This window comes from Pangasianodon hypophthalmus, chromosome 3, assembly GCF_027358585.1.
Source record: "Pangasianodon hypophthalmus isolate fPanHyp1 chromosome 3, fPanHyp1.pri, whole genome shotgun sequence".
Lineage (NCBI taxonomy): Eukaryota > Metazoa > Chordata > Actinopteri > Siluriformes > Pangasiidae > Pangasianodon > Pangasianodon hypophthalmus.
In genome coordinates this window covers 22,764,763-22,786,328 of record NC_069712.1, presented here as the reverse complement: position 1 = coordinate 22,786,328, position 21,566 = coordinate 22,764,763, and the positions used below count along the sequence as shown (strand labels likewise).

The window sequence follows — 21,566 nt, the reverse complement described above, 5'->3', positions numbered from 1 at the left end:
CAGATGACAACATTCTGATCAACCTCAGTTCCAACAATGACAAGAGGTGGCACACCTAACAACCTGGTGTAGCCAAAAGAAGCTGGACCTCAACACACAGAAAGCATTGGAGATGGTCACTGACTTTAGGAGGAAAATGCCATCACACTTCACACTGAACATAAATAGCTCAGCTGTCAGCACAGCACAGTCATTCAAATTTTTGGGCACTCTTCTGTCGTGGGACCTGAAATGGGAAGACAACATCATCTCTATTAAAAAGAAGGCCCAGCAGCAACCTTTCTTCCCGCTACAGCTAGAGAAGCACAAACTCCCACAAAAAATATTGATATAGTTTTAGACAGCCATCATTGAGTTGATCCTAACATCATCTATAACAGTCTGATTCAGTGCTGCTTCTGCTCAGGCCAAGGCTAAGCTGCAGAAAATCATCAGAATGGCTGAGAAGACCGTTGGCTGCAGCCTACCATCCTTATAGGACTTATACTTAGCCAGAGTAAGGAAGCATGCACAAAAAAATCGCAACTGTTCCTACACACCCCGGCTACCACCTTTTCCAGAAACTTCCCTGGCATGTGCTTCCTGGTCAGTAAAACAAGAACTACAAGATACTGAAACAGCTTCTTTCTAAGAGTGGTAACAATTATCAATAAACTCTAAATCACAAACACACACTTCTCAAGACTATTTAATATTTTGCACTGACAGCACCTTGATCCAAATACTCTTGCACGTTCTCTTGCACCTTTGCACATTCTTTCTGCAGTTACACTTTTATTCTTGCCATGCTCTTCTGTGTGTGTGTGTGTGCGCGCATGGTGCCCTTGTGTATATTGTTGCTGCCCACATGAATCCCATGTGGGACCACTGTGGGCTAGCCCACATTGGCCCACTGTGGGTTTCATGTGGGCAGCCCAGATTTTGGCATCCCCACACAAATCCCATTTGGAACCTGTGGGCTGCCCACAGGCTGTGGAGCCAATGTGCAAATCCCCAGTGGCCTGCCCATGATGGGCCAATATGGGTGCCCACATCGGCCCTCATTGACATGTCTGCTGGGCAGGACCTTGGGACTTGTTCTCTTCTCTGGATGTGAGGGTTCACAAGTGCCTTACCTTGTGTCTTTGACATGAACTAGTGTTTTCAGTCTAAACTAGTCTGTTTTCAATTACTCTTTTCAACCATTTATTAATCTCGGGTCAAACTGGACCTTATAAGGGGTGTAAATGTGTAGGGGGATGCGTGGAATCTGTTTGTACATGTTCCTCACAGGAAACAAGCCAAGGCTACCAAGTTACCAAATTTCAGGTTTGCGGAAGTTGGAGAAAATGATTTGCTCTATATTTGTTTTCCTTTATTAAAAATGACAAACGGGTCAATTTGACCCAAGGGCCGCACAAGGGTTAAAATCATTCTCACCCCTGCTCGTGTTTAATTCAAGCACTGAGTTTAAATTCAGCCACGACTTTTAAATTCAGACAGCAAGCCAGCAGTCGCACACGCCTTTCTTTTCGCTGCACGAGCAAAATACATATAACCACAACACCTAATGATGTACCAATATATAGCAATATATCACTCAGTACCAAAGCCGTTAACCGCTCACAGCCGTTCACCGCGTCAGTTCACCGAGGACGTGCGCGCGCACATCCAAACCTTACGACCGAACTGACACTAATTTTTGTTGTTAGATATTGATTTGCTTTCAAATACTGATTTACTCTTTTAAATAGAAAGCCTGCAGTGACTCGACCGAATACAGATTACACGAAACACCCGTACTCTCCTATCTACAAGCACTTCCTCTATGCTAAACGGCACTAGGGGACATGCAGTGTCCCAAAGCCACTGTTATTAACTAATTACCGCATTATTTTACTTTCGGTAAATCCATATAAGCGATATAGAAATAAAATACAACCAACCCAAATATTAAAAATAGTATGTGTTTTTTTTTCTTTTACGCGCCAATAAAGCCACCGGTCACAAATATGTGCAGGACTAGTTTTCCCATAATCCTTTTCGGCGTCGCGCATGCTCCCTGTATCATCCACCTTTCAGAATGTCAACAAACAGAAACGTAACCTCGTGCTGAAGCTGTGCTTTCTCACGTCTCCGGTATGATCGGTAAGCCATGACTCTGAATTAGTAGCTTGATGGAGTTTTTCTGATCCATTCCCGTCCCCCCTTGTGTTCATCCTGTGACATTAAACTGAACCGAGTCTGGCTATGTCTGATAAAGCACAACAACACGCAGTTAACATCCCACCTCCAAATAACTATACAGTGAAGTTACTGTTTTTTTCTTTTGGCTTGTTGTGTTCAGGGCGGAGGAATGGACAGAAAATGCTCTGACAGAAGCCCTCTAATGTCAGTTTAAACTTCTGTCGGTGCTTTGAGGCTTTGTGACAATTTTGCAGCGCGCTCCACTCTCACATCTCGCGAGATTTTCTCCCGGTCAGTAAAGAGAAGAGAGCTGGTGTCACTCAAACGCAGGGTTTGCAGGGTTTTTTTCCACCCAAAAACTTATTTTAGAGTAAGTTTACGGGTGGAAAAAGCAAGTCCGCTGATGGCATTTTTTTTTTGGGTTAGTTTACAAATAGTCAGCAGCTGCCAAGAACTTGTTCTAAAGCAAATAATCAGAAAACAGACTACAGCAATTAATGTGGTGGTGTTAGTTCACATAGTGTCAGGGACACGGAATGGCGTTTTACACTGGGAGTGCTGAAGTTTTAAGCAGCACATACAGTATGTATGTGCTTAAGTATACTTATACTTTACCAGGTCAAAAAAAAAATTACACACACACAGATCAGTCAAACATGAATAACAGGGAATAACACTGATTATCTCGTTACAGTGGCACCTGTAAGGGTTGAGATATATTAGGCAGCAAGTGAAAAGTCAGTTCACGAAGTTGATGTGTTGGAAGCAGGAAAAATGGGCAAGTTTAAGGATCTGAGCGACCTTGACAAGGGCCAAATTGTGATGGCTAGACGACTGGGTCAGAGCATCTCCAAAATGGCAGGTCTTGTGGGGTGTTCCCAGGATGCAGTGGTTAGTAGCTACCAAAAGTGGTCCAAGGAAGGACAACTGGTGACAGGATCATGGGCGTCCAAGGCTCACTGACGCTAGTGGGGAGCAAATGTTAATGCTTTCTATGATAGAAAGGTGTCAGAACACACAATGCATCACAGCTTGCTGTGTATGGGGCTGTTGTGTAGCCACTGACTGGTCAGATTGTAATACAATTGTAATTAATTGTAACATAAATAGGTTTATATTAATGCCCATGTTCTAATATGTTAACCTTCCTATTAGCAACATCTCATTCACATAATCTAAGTCTAATAGTAAATAGATTAAGAAGTCCCGAATATTGTAATATTGTAAGCTGTTGATTACACTATATACAATTGTTCATACCTGTTGATTTACTTCATTGTAGCGTTTGTGTTTTTGCCAAATTTCTCAAGTGTCAAGAATTTTAGAGCAATTATGAAGCCACTACAGTAATGTCATTATATGGCTGTGCATTTTGCAACAAGGAACAAGTCAGATCTTCTTGAAAACCCAATCCTGTTCTAGACATCAGTGGTTCTCAAAGTGGGGTCTGTGAAGGATTGTCAGGGGGATCATTTAGTTACGGAGGTGGCAAACACATCCCACCATTAACAATTTACTTACAATATTGTTATAGTTAAGAGCATATTTGGCTGGTAACTTGGAATTATAAGGATTTATTCCAAATCTCAATAACCCAAAAACAAGTAGGCTTATAAATAATGCCAACATGGACCTAATTTGTCCTGTCACTAGAAAGATCAGGAATAGAAATCGCAATGGTTCTAATAAATAGACAAAATATTATTGTACACATTTAAATATTGTTCAAGAAATATACTATATGGACAAATGTACACCTACACTTGGGACTTCCCCAAACTGATGCCACAAACTTGGAAACACACAAATGTATAGGATTTCTCTGTATGCTGTAGCATTATAATTTCCCTTTACTGGGCCTAAGGGGCCTAAACTTGCTCCAGCATGGCAATGCCCCTGTGCTTTTCCATAAAGGCATGGTTTGCCAAGGTTGGTGTGGAAGAACTTGAGTGGCCTGCACAGAGCCCTTTGGAATGAATTGCAATGCAGACTGCACTCTAGACCTCCTCACCCGTTATCAGTGCCTGACCTCACTAATGCTCTTGTGGCTGAATGGGCAAAAATCCCCACAGCCATGCTCCAAAATCTAGTGCAAAGCCTTCCCAGATGAGTGGAGGTTATTATAACAACAAAGGGGAACTAAATTTGGAATTGGATGTTCAAAAGGAACATATGAGTATTATTGTCAGGGCCACAAACTTTTGGCCATATAGTATAAGTGGACACCTGACCATCACACCCATATGTGGGCCTTCCCCAAACTGTTGCCACAAAGTTGGAAACAAAAAGTGTCTGTAATGTCACTGGAACTAAGGGGCCCAAACCTGTTCCAGCATGGCAATGCCCCTGTGCAGAAAGTGAGGAAGACATGGTTTGCTATGATTGATGTGGAAGAACTCGAGTGGCTGCACTGATTCCTGACCTCAACCCTGCTGGACACTTTTAGGATGAATTGGAACACCACCTTCGCACCAGTCCTCCTCGCCAGCATCAGTTCCCAGCCTCTTGTGCTCTTGATGACACAGCCATGGTCCAAAAGCCTTCTTGGAAGAGTGGAGACTGTTAAAGCAGCAAAAGGGGAACAATATAATATTGTTCAATATTAATGCCCATGGTTTTGGAATGGGATGTTAAATATTCAAGTGTCCACATACTTTTGGCCATATAGTGCAAATCTGTACTGAGGGGGTCCATGAAATTTATTTTACAGTTAAAGGGGTCCTTGGATGCAAAACATTTGAGATCCCCTGTTGTATATATTCAGGTGATATGCCATCATTTAGTGGTCTCTTTTCCTTCCTTTGCCAAAAACCTGGACATTATGGAAAGAACTGTTCAGTAGGATCCTCCTTGTTTTTACAGTGTTTTTGCAGAGCAGTCAGGAGATCTGCTTAAAAACAAACAAACAAACAAAAAGTTTTTACAGCTTATGACAATGCATGTCAAAAATTCATTCATTCAGACATCTTGGCAAGTGAAAACATCTGGAATGTAGCCAAATGTATCTACTATTTCCTATTATAGGATTACAGTAAACTAAATGTATAATTATTAAATCATATATTTGTTAAAATATTTATTACATTGACAATTATGGGCAATTTTTATTTTACTAATTTCAAGCTTGAAATATTCTTGTTCTATTGGCAGATATATATTTTTTCTAATTTTAAGCTAATAGAACAAGATAATTTATAGCTTGAAATGAGTAAAAGCATCTTAAATCAGGCTGAATAATCTTATATTTATTTATATAGATTATATTTGATTATATTTTGATTATAATTATAATTACGATTATATTTTTATATTTGATTAATCTCATAACAGGAAATATTAGACAAATGTGCCCATATTCAAGATATATTTACTTGCTAAGATATCATGTTTTGCAGTGGAGATGTACTGGCGTCCCATTCAAGGTGCGTCCCTGCCTCTTGCCCAGTGTTCCTGGGATAGGTGCTGGATTCACTGCATCTCCGACCAGGATAAAGCGGTTGTGCCTCTTTAAAATATAATGAATGGCCCTAACTGGAAGGGGCACTTGTACAGAGAGCGTGTCCCTCCCTAAGGAGCTTCAGACTCTAAAGAAAGACATATCGATTATGTCTTTGTTGTGTGTCTGAGATGTCAGGTGTTTGCTGATCGCTGCAAGACAGGGATTTGGTCTGAGAGAGCTGACCGGTGCTTGTCTGAGAAAATGGGAATGAATTGAGCAGAATATCTTCACCCTCTAGCTGCACATTGTCCGCAGTGGTAATGGTATCTCTCCGAGGAGTCTTGTCACATAAATATGACTCATTAACTCAGCTTCCTAGTGTATTAAGTGCATGACAGAGCAAATGATCTTACTATTGGTGCTTAAGTGCACAACGAAATTGGAATATGAGTTTAGTTCAGTTTTGCAGTGTAATGCAGTTGCCTTGGAGCAAGTTTATTGAAGCTGTTGATTGGAATGTTGGGAAATTCATGCCAGCTTATATTTTATACTTCAGGGACACCTACACATACACTGTGTACAAATATAAAGTGATATGTCCCTTATGGACACCGTAATTCAAAAGGCTGACTTAAATAGATTTAAGAGTGAGACAGATTTAAGTCTCTGAGTGTCTGAAACTGAAACTTTTATATATATGTATATACATGTAATGTAGTGGCCAACATCACAAAATGAGAAAACAAGGAATCAAATTTCACAAGTGAAAGCTGTCTGGTTAAATTTTTTTTTACATGCATGACTTATAGCTTATAGCTATAGAAGGATTATAGTTGCCTGATATAATGTCAATGAATTCACGTTTTAGAACAAAAGTTGTGTGTTTACAGTCACTGGGACTCAGAGTAGAAGGAGAACTTAAGAATTTGCCTTTGCCATGGCTGGAAGCTGGTAGTACACTAGTCGGTCACACTGGATAGAAAATAACAACAAATTTAACACAAGTGACTTGACAAGATGTTGAAAACATCTAGAATATATTACGTTAAAAAAAACAGTGCCTAGTAAACAATGAAAAACTAGTGATCATTACCATCTTGAGAGAGCAGGGGTTATTTGTAGCATTCGTCCCAGTTATGAAAATGGAAAGCGTTATAGCTTGTGCAATAAGCCTTTGTCCAAACAAATAACACTGAACCGAGAAACTTGTCTTGAAATTTTTTAATATGCTGGGGGCAAAGACGTTTGCTTATTTGTGTACACAGAAATAACAGGAAACAAAATCTTATCCTACCACATTTTTCACTGAAGCCATGATCACTGAAAATTCTATTCTACTGCGTAAAAGACTTCAAGAGGAAGTGGTTCTCTAACAAAATTTTGCTGCTGTATTGAAAAATGGCAGAGCACTGTGAATGCAGTTAAGTGCTAAATGACACAATGACAGGCTTGTGTGTGTGCTGAGAAGGGAAGCTATTCAAAAATGCCTGCTAACAGAAAATATAGCCACCAGAGATACAACCAATGCAAGTTTGTCCATGAAAATAGTGGCTCATCAGCTCAGAGTAACTGAAAAACTGCTCAGTCTACTGAAATGCAAGGAGCATGTGTTATAGCTCTGAGAAGACAGGTCATCTGTGTGCTAGCTGATTGCTAAAGTAAGGATTCAAGCTGTAGAAAATATCAGAGATTGATGTGTTTAAAAGCAAGAGGAAACTGACAAATGTCCAGAGCATGCATGCAAAATGCAAGGTAATGAGTCCAAGAAAAGGTAAATGTATGAGCAGCAGAGTCTGAGTGACTGTTCTATTGAATGTGACATTGTCGATCATGAGGTAAACGAGGTGAAAGTGTTCATGAAAATGTTTATACAAGACATACCGGCAACGCCACCGGATCCATCCAAAATCACTAGGTGGTTAGGTGTGACAGTATTTCATATGTGTGTGGAGAAACTAGGACAGTGGTGTCCAGTCTTATTTGCAAAGGGCTGGTGTGGCTGTAGGTTTTTGTTCCAACCAATCAGGAGCAAAGTTGGTTGGAACAAAAACCTGCAGCCACACTGGCCCTTTGTGGATTGGATCGGACACCCCTGAACTAGGAAATATTTCGCTTAGCTGGCTTAATTTCCCAAATGCCTGACCTGTTCCTTATATGATTAGACTGAAAGTTAAGTTGGGTATCAGTGCTGCTTAAGCTGGTCAGTCTGACGCTGCACCTATCTTGCCATTGTTCTTCTGTTAAAAAAGGATAGCTCAGTAACTGTGGGAATTTCAAAGTAACCATAGATACAAGCGATACTCATTTCCCTGTGTTGGTGAATTGATCACTGGAGGACAAAAAAAATCAGTAATATTGATCTTAGTCAAGCTAATCTCAAAAGCCATATACAGTCCCCTCTGAAAGAATTGGAAAGGCAAGGCCAATACTTTTGTTTCTGCTATACACTGAAGACATTTGGGTTTGAGATCAAAAGATGACTGAGACAATAGATCAGAATCATTTCCTGATATTTACATCTAGATGTGTTGAAACACTTAGAACATGGCACCTTTGGTGGCAGACCATGCAATCTTTAGGTGTGCAAAAGTATTGGAACATATAGTCTTAAGGTAAATAACACTTAATATTTGGTTGCATATCCCTTGCTTGCAATGACTGCATCAAGCCGGCGAACCACTGGCATCATCAAACTGTTGCATTCTTCTTTTGTGATGCTTTTCCAGGCTTGTCTCGCAGATTCTTTCAGTTCTTGTTTCTTTTGGGGGTTTTTTCCATTCAGTCTCCTCTTCAGGAGGTGAAATGCTGCTCAATTGGGTTAAGGTCTAGTGATTGACCTGGCCAGTCTAAAATCTTTCACTTTTTTCCCCCCGATAAAGTCCTTTGCTGTGAGGGCATTGTGATTTGGCTCATTATCTTGCTCCACGATGAAGTTCTCCCAATTAGATTGGATGCATTTCTCAGTAAATTGGCAAACAGAATGTTTCTGTAGACTTCTGAATTCAGTCTGCTTCTGTCATTATGAGTTACATCATCAATATCTATAAAGATTACTGACCCCATTCCAGAAGCAGCCATGTAAGCCCAAGCCATGACACTACCTCCACTGTGCATGACCAGTGAGATTGTATGTTTTGGATCATGAGCAGATCCTTTCTTTCTCCACACTTTGGCTTTTCCATCACTTTGGTAGAGGTTAATCTTTGTTCCAGAACTTCTGTGGCTCAACTCTGTATGGTATGGCCTCCATATTTCTGCTCTCTTCTTTGAACAGTGGATTGTGATACCTTCACCCCTGCCCTATGGAGGTTGTTAGTGATGTCACTGACTGTTCTTTTTGGGTTTTTCTTCACAGCTCTCACAGTGTTTCTGTCATCAACTGCTGTTGTTTTCCTTGGCTGATCTGTTCGATGTCTGGTTGTTAGTACATTAGTGGTTTCTTTCTTTTTCAGGACATTCCAAATCGGCTATGCCCAAGAAAATATGCCCAAGAATTTCCCTCTTTTCTCAGCTTCAAAATGACTTGCTTTTCTCCCATACACAGCTCTCTGGTCTTCATGTTGGTTTATACTTTTTAACAACAAATGCAGTCTTCCCTGGTGAAAACTAGTGCTCAAACCTAGAGTAGACATTCAGAGCTTCTTTAAACAGTCAGTCTTAACAGGGTGCACATAGGCAACAAGAAACACCTGTCAGGCACATGTTCCAATATTTCTGATCACTTGAAAAATGGGTGGGTTTAAACAAATAGTGCCATGTAAATGTAAATATCAGGACATGAAATCTGAAATTTGAAATCTGATTCAATGTCTCATATTTATCTTTTGATCTCATACCCAAATGAATCGGATTTGCCTTTCCATTACTTTTGGAGGGGCACTGTCTTCTACAATTTTGGTGTAACACAGATGCATTTTTTCACTGAACAGTGTTCTGAAGATTGATTTGCTGTTTTGAAGACACGCTCATCACTGCAAAGACGGATGAGGAGAATTTAAACCTTTGATATTCTTAGGATTATACAATTATTTTTGCCTTTTTGGTGCACATTTGGCCCTTGTAATTGATTCCCAGTGTTTTAACAAAGTCTCATCCGAGATCATGGCAATTGTGACTGCACATGTGCATCAGAACATTTGTGAGAGGTTTATTTCAAATTTGGCAGTACTCCTTATGTCACTATGGGTTTCTCTGCCAAGATCAAGCCTGGAAATTAACAGCTCACTGTGAGGACACATTAGTTCAGGCAAAACCTAACTACTGACACCTAAAGTTCTGACATGCCTTGATCTTTCACTGCCATTGAAACTGATATGTTTCCCCAGTGGCAAATGGATACTTCGCATGACACAAACTGAGTGAAGCAAAAAAAAAAGACATTATGCCTTGATAGAACAAGAAGCACTTGGCTTCTACTATTTAATTTTTCTATCAATTCACTCTCCTGATGCACCACCATCCACTTTCAAGTATTTATGTACCACTAGGGCATTCCATCATTAGCTGCCAGTCGAATGCTTTGGTGGGATTTATTGCAGTCTTGTCACACCTGTGACAAAAGTCAGAGTAACATGCAGCTGCCACCCCTACCCCTGACTCAGATTAAGCAGAAGCAGACTTTTTCCACTATTTAAATTGCAGGTGGAAGAGGCTTCTCTCATTTCTGCTCATTAGGTGGTTGTTTCTGTGCTAATGTCTGCACCAAAGTTTTTTTAGTGACATTGTATCTTTTTGATTTATTTTGGTTGGTTTCACATTGCAGCAATTTTCAAGCACACCAAATTGTTTGCATGCATGAATGTTCTTTGACTGGTCAGGAATTTTGCTGCATGCGCTTTGATGGATGCTACTTATAGGTTTGCATTAAGGCTTCTTTTTCCTCTGCAGTTTATGTAGGTTTATTTTTATGCTTTATGTTTTCGGGTTGTCCATCTGAGAACCTCATTAGCATGTTATCTCAAGAACGAGTGGTTGAATTTTTGTAGGATTTATATGGAATTATCATTGTAACCAGCAGAGAAGCTGATTAGAGTTTGGATCCAAACAGGGTCAAGGTCAAATGTCTGAAATAGTTTTTCTTCAATAGCCTCCTTCCTGTTTGAAGTATATTTTAAGGGTAATTCAGGTATACAAATTAGTAACAAGAAGGACTATTCTTGCTGGTGGTGAAGGCATCCTCATTGGCGCTGCTGGCCATCGGGTACCACTTGTTTTCACAGTATTATTTGTGGGCCCTTGACACACAATGCCTGTACAGACCATCATAAACCTATTAATGAACTGAACCAGGGTTAACTTGGATGAAGGCAGAGACCCAATTTTGACCAGGGTTCAGTTGTTTGGTGCACACCTGAGTACATATATAGTGTTCAGATCTGTCAACATGGGCCAAACAAAAAAAGAGGTTTGATAGGTCATCAAGGTAGGTGTGAAAGCACCCTAAGTTGAATGATGCCATGATCAGATTAAAAAAATCCAGAAAGTTTCTTTGAATTTCACAGGAAATATCTGTGAATTTGAGAGATGACCTCCAAGTTGTCTGGATGTCTGTTATAGGGACAGAGAGTAATCATGCTTCCATCATTGACATACACAAAGGTATGTTGTAACGGCTACATTTGGGCCACTGCAGAAGGGCTTGCATGAGCGAGCAAAGAAATGCTAAAGGCATGTTCTTCATGTCAGACAATGTGTCATTCAGTGGGTTGACTAGAAGAAGTATGATAATGCATTCATAGTGATTGAGCTAGCCCATTCAAACAGAATATATGGAAATATATTGTTGGTGGATATGGATGCACAGAGTATATGGCCAGAGGAGAGGATTATGAGATCTGATAATATGAAGAAAAACATATTCAGAACTTTTTTCCCCTGAGTTGTCCGTCTGTCTGTCTGTGTGTCTGTCAGAATTTCTTAGTGCAATATCTCAAGAACGAATGGTAGGATTTATATGGAATTATCAACCAGCAGAGGAACTGATTAGATTTTGGATTGACACAAATGGAGTCAATGTCACAACAAGGTCAAATGTCTAAAATATTTTTTCTTCAAAAGCCTCCTTCCTGTTTATTATACGCAAATTTTACTTACACATCCATGTTCAGGAACTCAAGGTCCATTTTCATGCTATCTAAAATACTTGCCATTGTCCATGCATCCATCCATCCAAGAGCCTTGATATATTGATTCTAGATCTCTCATACATGAGTGGTTGAATGTTTATAGGATTTCTATGGAATTATCATTGTAACCAGTAGAGTAACTGATTAGATTTTTGACCCACACAGGATAAAGGTCACAACAAGATCATAGGCCTGAAATAGTTTTTCTTCAATAGGCATACAAATGTGTAACAAGAAGGACCAGATATGTTGTTGACGGAGGCATCCCCATCAACGCTGTTGGCATCTAGTTCTGCTTGTTTTCTACAGAATTTTTTGTAACACCTGCAAGTGTTGGACAAGGAGAGAGTTACTCAGTGTACAAACAGGCCTGGCGTCCTGTGCCATCCTGAAACCAAGGTTATCATGTGGAGCAGTCATACAGATCAGCTCCTACTGGGAGTCACTGTGAGTTATTGTGAATTGGGGTGTAACACAATGACTCTATTTGTATCTATTCCTGTGTTTGCTTCAAATATTCATGCATTTGGATTTAAACCCAAAGTAGGTATTTGTTGAGAGAGTTTGTTTGTTTTTTGTTAAATTAAATATGAACCCTACACTGGGAAAACACTGGGGTGGAAACCTAAAGGTAGAAATGCCCTGTCAGCATAGTCTGTGAATTCTGGAACTGACAGTTCCTCAACCTCAATTTGGGGAGAATGATTTTCCTGGGTAATTTGTGGTCTAACCTTATGTTGATGAGTAATTGTTCTGGTTATATTCAATACAGTACAGCAGCTGTAGAGGAGAGTTCTTTTTCATTAAGTCACCTTGGCAATGAATTTCAATTCAATTCAATTTTTTTTTGTATTGCGCTTTTAACAATGGTCATTATCACAGAGCAGCTTTACAGAAATAAATACATTCAAATTAAATTAAATCAAAATGAATGGTAAATATGTGAATTTATCCCTAATGAGCAAGCCAGAGTTGACGATGGCAAGGAAAAACTCCCTGAGACGATATGAGGAAGAAACCTTGAGAGGAATCAGACTCAAAAGGGAACCCATGCTCATCTGCGTGATAACGGATAGTGCAATTATAAATAAATCCCTTCTATAACTGTGTACTACATGGACAAATAGTGCAATTGTGCAACCAGTAAATTCTTTACAGTTTTCCCATGAAGTCCAGTTTGTTGAACCTATCCACTGTCCACTGATGGAGACCTGAGTACAAAACTGCTCACGGCAACGACAGACCCAAAGCCACCACAGCACTCGCAGTCCCAAGCCATCACAATATGACTCCCCATATGAGATTCCCAAACCATCTCCATGGCCCCGAAGTGGCACCATCCCCAGCAATCCCAATGATCTTCAGACCGTCCATGTGGGGCCACCCCCAGCAGCAGTGAGCGATCTCGATGAGACCTCCAACCAGAAGTAGGGCATCAGGATGGATCAGGCAGGTCCGGAGAGCAGAAGGAGCCAGAATGTAACACGGGCATGAGGGCACCCTGGGACATGAAGCGGCCAGCCACTCCACTGTCAACAAACCTGAGTGAACACGTGAGAGTGGGGGGACAACAGCACCCAGACATCCCAGTCCACCACAACACTCTATGCCTGGGAACCCTCCAGACCTGCTCCTGTACCAAAGAAAAAACTATTTACAAAAGGCTTGACTAAACAAATATGTTTTCCGCCTAGACTTAAACACTCAGACTGTGTCTGACCCCTGAACACTAATTGGAAGGCCGTTCCATAACTGTGGGGCTTTGTAAGAGAAAGCTCACCCCCTGCTGCAGCCTTCACGATACGAGGTACCAACAACTAGCCTTAGCGTTTGATCGAAGTAGGCGTGGTGGATCATAAAAGACCAAAAGTTCGTTCAGGTACTATGACCATTCAATGCTTTATAGGTCAATATTAGTATTTTATAATCAGTACAAAATTTGATTATGAGCCAATGCAGGGTGGATAAGAGAGTGTTGATATGGTCATACCTTCTGGTTCTAGTAAGGACTCTCACTGCTGCATTCTGTACTGACTGGAGCTTGTTTAGACATCTACTGGAATATCCAGACAGCAAGGCATCACAATAATCCAACCTAGAGGTAACAAAAGAATGAACTAACTTTTCTACATCATGTAGTGACGACATATTTCTTATTTTAGTAATATTTCTAAAATGAAAGAAAGCTATCCTAGTAATATTATCTACCTGAGCTTCAAATGAAAGACTGGAGTTAATAATCACACCAAGGTCTTTTACTGCTGCACATGATGAAACAGAAAGGCCATCCAGAGTTATTACATAATCAGAAAGCTTACTTCTAGCTGCATGTGGTCCCAGTACAAGTACTTCTGTCTTGTCAGAATTAAGTAAAAGAAAGTTAATAAGTGTCTAGGGTCCTTTACACATTCCTTAACTTTATGAAGCTGGTGTCTGTCATCCGGCTTTGTTGAAACATACAACTGTGTCATCAGCATAACAGTGGAAGCTAATACCATGTTTATGCATAATTTTGCATATATAAAGAAAAGAGTAGCGGGCCTAAAACAGAACCTTGCGGAACACCAAACTTTACTGTAGTATGTGTAGAGAAGTCACCATTTACATCTACAAACTGATAACAATCAGTCAAATAAGACCTATGCCAAGAGAGGGCTGTTCCCTTAACGCCTACAGCATTTTCTAGTCTATCGAGGAGAATAGCATAGCATAGCATGATCAGTGGTATCAAAAGCTGCCCTAAAGTCAGGCAACACAGGCAAGGAGACACAACCCTGATCAGAGGCCAGTAGTAGGTCATTTACCACTTTAACCAGTGCTATCTCTGTACTATGATGAGGCCTAAATCCTGACTGATAAATTTCATGAATGTTATTCTTATGTTGGTATGAGCATAACTGCTGTGCTACAACTTTTTCTAGGATCTTGGAGATAAAGGGGAGGTTTGATACTGGCCTATAGTTGGACAACTGAGGTCAGTTTTTTTTAATCAGGGGTTTGATAACTGCTTTAGGTACATAGCCAGTGCTAAGGGGAAAAAATGATTATTTTTAGAAGCGGTACGATTGCTTCTGGAATTATCTGTTTGAGGAGACACTTGGTAAGGGATCTAGTATACAGGTTGATGATTTTGATGAGGAAATTTGTGAAATTAGTTGGGTCTCTCGAAGGGGAGTAAAACATTCTAATCGTTGATCTGATATTATATTATTATCTACAGGGTTAGTTATAAAACTGCCTGGTTTTAAATTAATAGTCTGAATTTTTTGCCTGATATTTTTAATTTTACCATTAAAAAATTAATGAAGTAATCACTGCTATATAATGATTGTGTGCATGTTTCTACTGTGGTCTTATTCTTAGTTAATTTTGGTTCTTATTAAATAAGAATCTAGGATTATTTTTGCTATCTTCAATTAGGGTGGAGAGATACACTGATCTAGCAGCACTAAGAGCTTTTCTATAGCTCAGAAGGCTTTCCTTCCATGCTGCCTGAAATACTACCAACTTAGTTTGATGCCATTTATGCTCTAATTTTCAAGTGGTCTATTTTAAGATGTATATGTGATTGTTATACCAGGGTGCTAGCTTTTTCTCTCTAATTATTTTTCTTTTAAGTGGAGCTACCTTATCTAGCGTGTAGCAGAACGTTGATTTTAAGCATTCAGTTGTCACAGCATTTCAACATTTGGTAATTGGTACTATTTATCATTTAGGAGGAGTGGAGCTAACAAGCTTCCTTTGTATCCCCATGTCTAAATGGTTTTGTTGAATTGGTATAAGTTAAAATAATACAAAGTACACAAACATTAAATGTATGTTGTGACAATAACATCCTCTGCAACACACCCTCAGCGCACCTTCTTTTCTGGAGTTTTGGTCGTCACAAGCTTCGTTTGTTGTTTTGATTTTTTTTCCCCCATCCCAAATCTGTGTTAATTGTTGCTTGTAAACATATTATTATTAGCCTCACCTGTGTCTATTATGTTATGTATTCATTTCCATGCGTTGTGATTAGTCACTTGTTCTTGTTTGTTTCACTGTGTTATTCATGCCTGTGTCTTACAAGTCTTTGTTCTTTTGAGTTGCGTGCATTTGTATCTTGTGTTTCGCCATGTCTTTTGGTTTTATGCGAAAATAAAGAACAGTTAGGAAATGCAGGGCAAGAATGCAGATTGTTTGAACAGAGTTTTATAAGTGACCTTTTCACTGGAGACATAACTTTAGGTTAAAGCACATTTTCAGGCTGTGTGAAGACCTGTCATGAGAACTGTGTGATGGTTGACTGAAACAAAAAGTCTGTCCCCCATATACTATATACCGCATCTGTTGCTTAGCATAAAATAGCATGTTAATGACAATTACAAGTGTACCATTATTCTGTTTGGGCTAGCCATACTTATGCCTTATTAAAAAAAAATACTGTTTATGACCGTTTACTGAGGTGGAAGACAGTGACTGAGGTGGAAGTATCCACACTGCTAATAATAAATGTGATAGACATGTGCTTATGTGATCAAACAATGCAAAGGTAACACAAATAAGTTAAAAGGTTAATGCAGCCCTGCAAAAACATCTTGCATCATATGTAGAACATCTACAGCTAAAAGTTACTTTCTCGCTGTACTGAGGCTTTAATTGTGTTCTTTTATGTCAGAGTGTAAATACAACATCGATATTGATTGGTCAAGGCCACCTATGTTGTGTCCATCCTTTGTTCATTCTGGATGATGATTGGCTGGCAGATAGAACTGTATAAAACTAAGTTTATCTGTAAGTTTGGAGATAAAACTCTCAATTTTTCAAATATTCCACCAAAACATCTGCCAAATAAAAAAATAACCCCACAGGAGAATAAAATATCCTCCAGTGATCAAGTATATGTGGTTACCAGCTGGTATTTTGTCCCTGCTGCATTGCATTGGAATACAGTAACAGAGTGACAGTGGATATCTTTGCAAAGTGGAAGTGATCAGTGAGGTCAAGCAGGTTTGCTCATTAACTGAAAGAGAGAAAGAGACTCGGATTCAGAGAGACAGACGCCAGAGCACTCTTGGGACAGGACCAAGCGGGGACAGGATTATTTACTCACTGTGTTTGGAGTCCAAGGAGAGAATAAATTGCTATTGATTTCTGGCCCCTTTGCAGTTAAGTGTCTTTCCTGCCTTTGGAGTGACTGTGGGCTAAGAATAATTTCCTTTAATATGTACCCACATTTATCTCAGGCCTTTTTCTCTGAGTGCATACCAGGCACTGGTTGGAATTCAGCCCTGCAAAGTGGAATGTAAACTGAAGTCAGTGTTTCCTCTTTAAAGTGATGGCTCAGAGGTTGAGGACAGGTGAGAGGAAGCAGTTCTGTGTAGAACCAGGCAGTGTTAGGGATTTGGATTGCTGAGAGGAGAGGAACTTGATTGGAAGAAAAGAGGCCATTTTATTGCAAGGTTGTATTAGAAGAGAGTGATTTGTGTACAGCAATGGTCTAAAGGTCTGTTAAACATGACAGGATTGGCGTGAGGTAGACACTCAGAATCGAAGAGTCTGCTTGATAAATGAGCTGTAAGCTTCAGTCTTCACTGGGTTGGAAATGTCACTTCATACGAGACACAGTTAATGTTATGTATATATCACATGCCAGTATGAGCCATTTAAGCATTTCTGAGTTCAGTAGCTATTTGACAAAGTTTAATAAAAAAAAGCACTTCAGAGAAAGTTACCTGTCATCTCTGCCAGCTGATGATGAAGGAATTCAACAATCATTTTAATCATACATCAATATTCAACAGCACCTTTGCTCCTTTGTCTGTCTGAAGCTTGATATGTCTTTTCAGTCATTTTCCGTTTACTGGGTTCACCGGAGGCACACAAAAAAAGGGGACCTTGAGAAATCGGGGCTTTGGCGCGTGCTGGCAGAAAGGAAATTGGTGTGTCAATCATGAGTTTTCATATCTCCAAGCAAGCTGTCATGAGAATGAGAGAAAATGATGGAGAAGGGGAAATAGGGGAAAATGGCAATAAATGAAGAACTGTGGAGAAATTGAGTGAAGGGGACAGATCCTCCACTAGACGAGGTGAGTCCTGCTGCCTAATTACAGCAGGAGACATTACAGCCTTCTGTAACATAGAGCAGGATAATGACAGTATTACTGTCAGTCAAAACCAATGATAGTGTTTCTTTATTTTGGGGGCAGTCCTTTAGTGACCTTGACAGGTGTAAAAGGTCACATCAGTCCCAAATGATTCCATTTCCCAAAAAGAAGGCCTAACAGAATTCAGAAATTACAATTCAAAATACATTAAAATATAAACTTTCATTGTGTATGTGAACGTTTGGCTTGAATGTTGCAAAATATTGCACGTATTCTACTGCAATTTGTTTTTAGAAAATGTAATCAAATATATTCTAAGAAAATAAAACAAAATCCTTAACCTTAAACTAAAATCTTTTTAACAAATCCACATTTGCTATAATTATTGGCACCCCTAGAAATTCGTATGAACAAAATATGACTGAAGAAAATATTCCCATTTATGTTTTACATTTTTAAGTTTAAGTTTAAATTTTTTCCCCAGACATGCTAAAATCTGAATGTGGAGATGCAGTTGCCAAGGAAGAGTATACTATCCTTCCCACTCTGTGAACATGGCCAATTTTGCTCTCTTGACTCCTCTCCATGGATAGGCGTCGGTAATTATTATGTAGCGATCGCACCGGATTTATGCCTTGCTACTGTTCTTAGTGCACATCTAGAAAAATTGGCTAGCTCCAATGTTACCCCATGCATTTTGTCCAAAATCACACCTGTGAGAAACTGTTGATCACATGATCGGTTAATGTACAAACTACAAATACAGTCTTTCAATAATAAAAATGCAGGGTAGGGTGTGCTGTGTGTCACCATTTAATATTTTCTTTCAGTGTATGGGCTATCCTAATGTTTTTATACACGCTATGATGAATGTTTTGTGTTCATATTTGGGCAGTTGATTTGTTTGATTTCTTTTCATGTCAGTAATTTGTATACTGTAGTGATGCTCAGGTCTAAAATTGTCTACAAACAAGTCAAGTGATCGATAATCATCGATCGATATCATTCATTACAGTTGTCAGCAGATTACAGATGTACAATATGGACTGGACTAGAGAATAGACATGTGCTTCTGTTCATTTTGTAATAACTGTATAAATTAAGCTTGTATACTTAGCTGGTTGCTTATAAATCCAAATATTTCTTCAGATTGCTGTTAAATACCAGTTCGTTCAATGCATATGCTTTGTTATTTGTACTGCTAGCAGGTAGCTGAACGGTCATCTTACATACGCTAGGGTTTTGGTTTTTGGTAGGATTCTGTTTTTTCTCTCTACCTGCCTCTCTGCCTCTCTACCTCTGCTTAAGTAGTCATACTGTTGTTAATTTTTATAGATAAATGGGCCATACAGTGTAGGAAATGACAGGCTATTTGAGATTGCTTATCAACTTGACAAGATTTGAATCAAGGTTGTAATGATGTAGGCATTTGGGATGACAGGAAATTTAATATTTGGCTGAACTATTCATTTAATGGTGTAATTGTGGAACTAGAGGACTCCAGGAAATAATAATAAAAATTTGGTGGCTGCAGCTACAGATGGGTGACAGATTAAAGGAAAAAATGTTGGCCTGTTTTGCTGGCATGGTTTGGCTCCACTTGTTGCCTTAGAGATAAGGGCCAGTGCAAATAAATACAAAGTTATTCTGACTGATCACTTTTATCCGAGGATTAAGCATTTCTAGAAATTACATGTTATTGCCTTCACAGCCACCAGACCCTCAGTCCGATTGAATACTTATGGGAGATTTTGGAGTTGCGTCTTAGACAGTGCATCCATCACCATCAACTGAGGGAATACCTTTTGGAAAAATGGAAAAATCATCCCTTCAGTACAGCTCTAGACACTTGTAGAATCTACACTCGCCATGCACTTTAATAGGAACACCTGTACACCTGCACATTCACGCAGTTATCAAATCAGCCAATCATGTGACAGCAGCACAATGCATACAATCATGCAGATACAGGTCAGTGTTCACAATGTCAAAGCTTCAGGTGAAGTACACATCAAAGATAAGAATGAAGAAAAAGTGTGATCTCTGGGACTTTGATTGTGGCATGGTTGTTGGTACCAGAATGGCTGGTTGGAGTATTTCAGAAACTGCTGATCTCCAAAAAACATTGGGTGAGTAACAGTTCTGCAGGTGGAAACACTTGTTGATAAGAGAGGTCAGAGGAAGAATCTTCTTGATCAGAGTATGATTTAAGCATGATTATCATATAATCTATCAAGTCCAATCAGGAGTTAAAATAATTAGAAATGATGAGATGTACTGTACATTTAGGACATTTTACTTATGAAGAGAGTGTGACTTCATACATATGATTTTACAAGAATATTTGTGTATGTGAATCAAGAAACCTAAGACAAACTGATATGACCTTTCTTGTGGGAAATCAATAAGCACACAGTTCTCATTCATAAATTGTATCTTTTCAGTCAAGGCTTGCTTTGTCATTTCTCATGGGAAAGTGCATTTTTTTCTCTACCAGAGTACTGAAGTGCATTGTTAAGATTGTGATGAATGTTAACTTTTTTTTAAAAATAAACTGACTGAGCTCACACCACGGTTAAAACTAAGATAGAGGGACCATGAAATAATTGTGGCGAGAGTTCAGGGGCGTGATTAAAAGAAAAAATAAGAAAACTCCACCCAATGAGATCATTGTTTTAGAATTGTATAAAAGCATGTGCCATGACTATGTAAATCTGATAATCTAGACATCTCGGCTTTGTTGGTTGCTTCAGTTAAGTCTGTTTTTTTAGCATCCAAAACCCTCTGACTTTGGAAAGTTCTTTTTTATTCTGAACTGAGAAAGTTTTTCACGACAGTTCGAGCTGCCGGGAAGGATACAATAACTCAAATAATCACTCTTTACAACCGTGGTGAGCAGAGAAGCATCGAATCTTGAAGTGGATGAATCTGAGGCTATCATGGGCACAGACTCACCCAAACTGGACAGTTGAAGATTACAAAAATAATCATCTGGTCTTTTTCCAGTCTACAACTGTCCAGTCTGTGCCCATGATAGCCTCAGATTCCTATTCTTGGCTGACAGGAGTGGAACCTGATGTGGTCTTCTGCTGTTGTAGCCCGTCCACCGCAAGGATTGATGTGTTGTGCATTCTGAGCTGCTTTTCTGCTCAACAGAGTTGTAAAGTGTGATCATTTGAGTTACTATATACTTTCTGTCAGCTCAGACCAGTCCGGTCATTCACTTCTGATCTCTCTCATCTCCAAGGTGTATCAGACTGCAGGCCGTCTGCACAAAGAATGTTTTTTTTTTGTTTGTTTTTTGTACAATTCTGTGTAAACTCTAGAGACTGTTGTGTGTGAAATTCCCAGGAGATCAGCAGTTTCTGAAATGCTCAAACCAGCCCATCTGGCACAACTGACAACAACCATGCCATGGTTAAAGTCACAGAGATCACACTTTTTCTTCATTCTCGTTGATGTGAACATTAACTGAAGCCGAATGTGCAGTTGTACAGGTGTTCCTAACAAAGAAGACAGTAAGTGTATATACACCAATCAGCCATAACAGAAAAACCACCTATCAAATATTGTGTAGGTCCCCCTAGTGCTGCCAAAACAGCTCTGCTCATTGAGGCATGGACTCCACAAGACCTCTGAAGGTATGCTGTGGTATCTGGCACCAAGATGTTAGCAGCAGATGCTTTAAGTCCTGTACGTTGCAAGGTGGGACCTCCTTGGATCAGACTTGTTTGTCCAGCACATCCCACA

General features: G+C 39.5%; 1 protein-coding gene across 2 annotated transcripts in view; it reads left to right on the top strand.

Moving 5' to 3' along the window:
* Positions 1-973: 973 nt before the first annotated feature.
* The window catches only part of prkn (parkin RBR E3 ubiquitin protein ligase), a 107,572-nt gene continuing 86,979 nt past the window's right edge, over positions 974-21,566 (top strand). Inside the window, exon 1 of one of the 2 annotated variants that reach the window (XM_053232897.1) lies at positions 974-2,127. In XM_053232897.1, coding sequence (XP_053088872.1) covers positions 2,121-2,127 — 7 coding nt within the window. In that variant the 5' untranslated portion in view covers positions 974-2,120. The remainder of the gene's footprint in view (positions 2,128-21,566) is intronic. The other variant, XM_026944151.3, reaches the window with a different exon arrangement.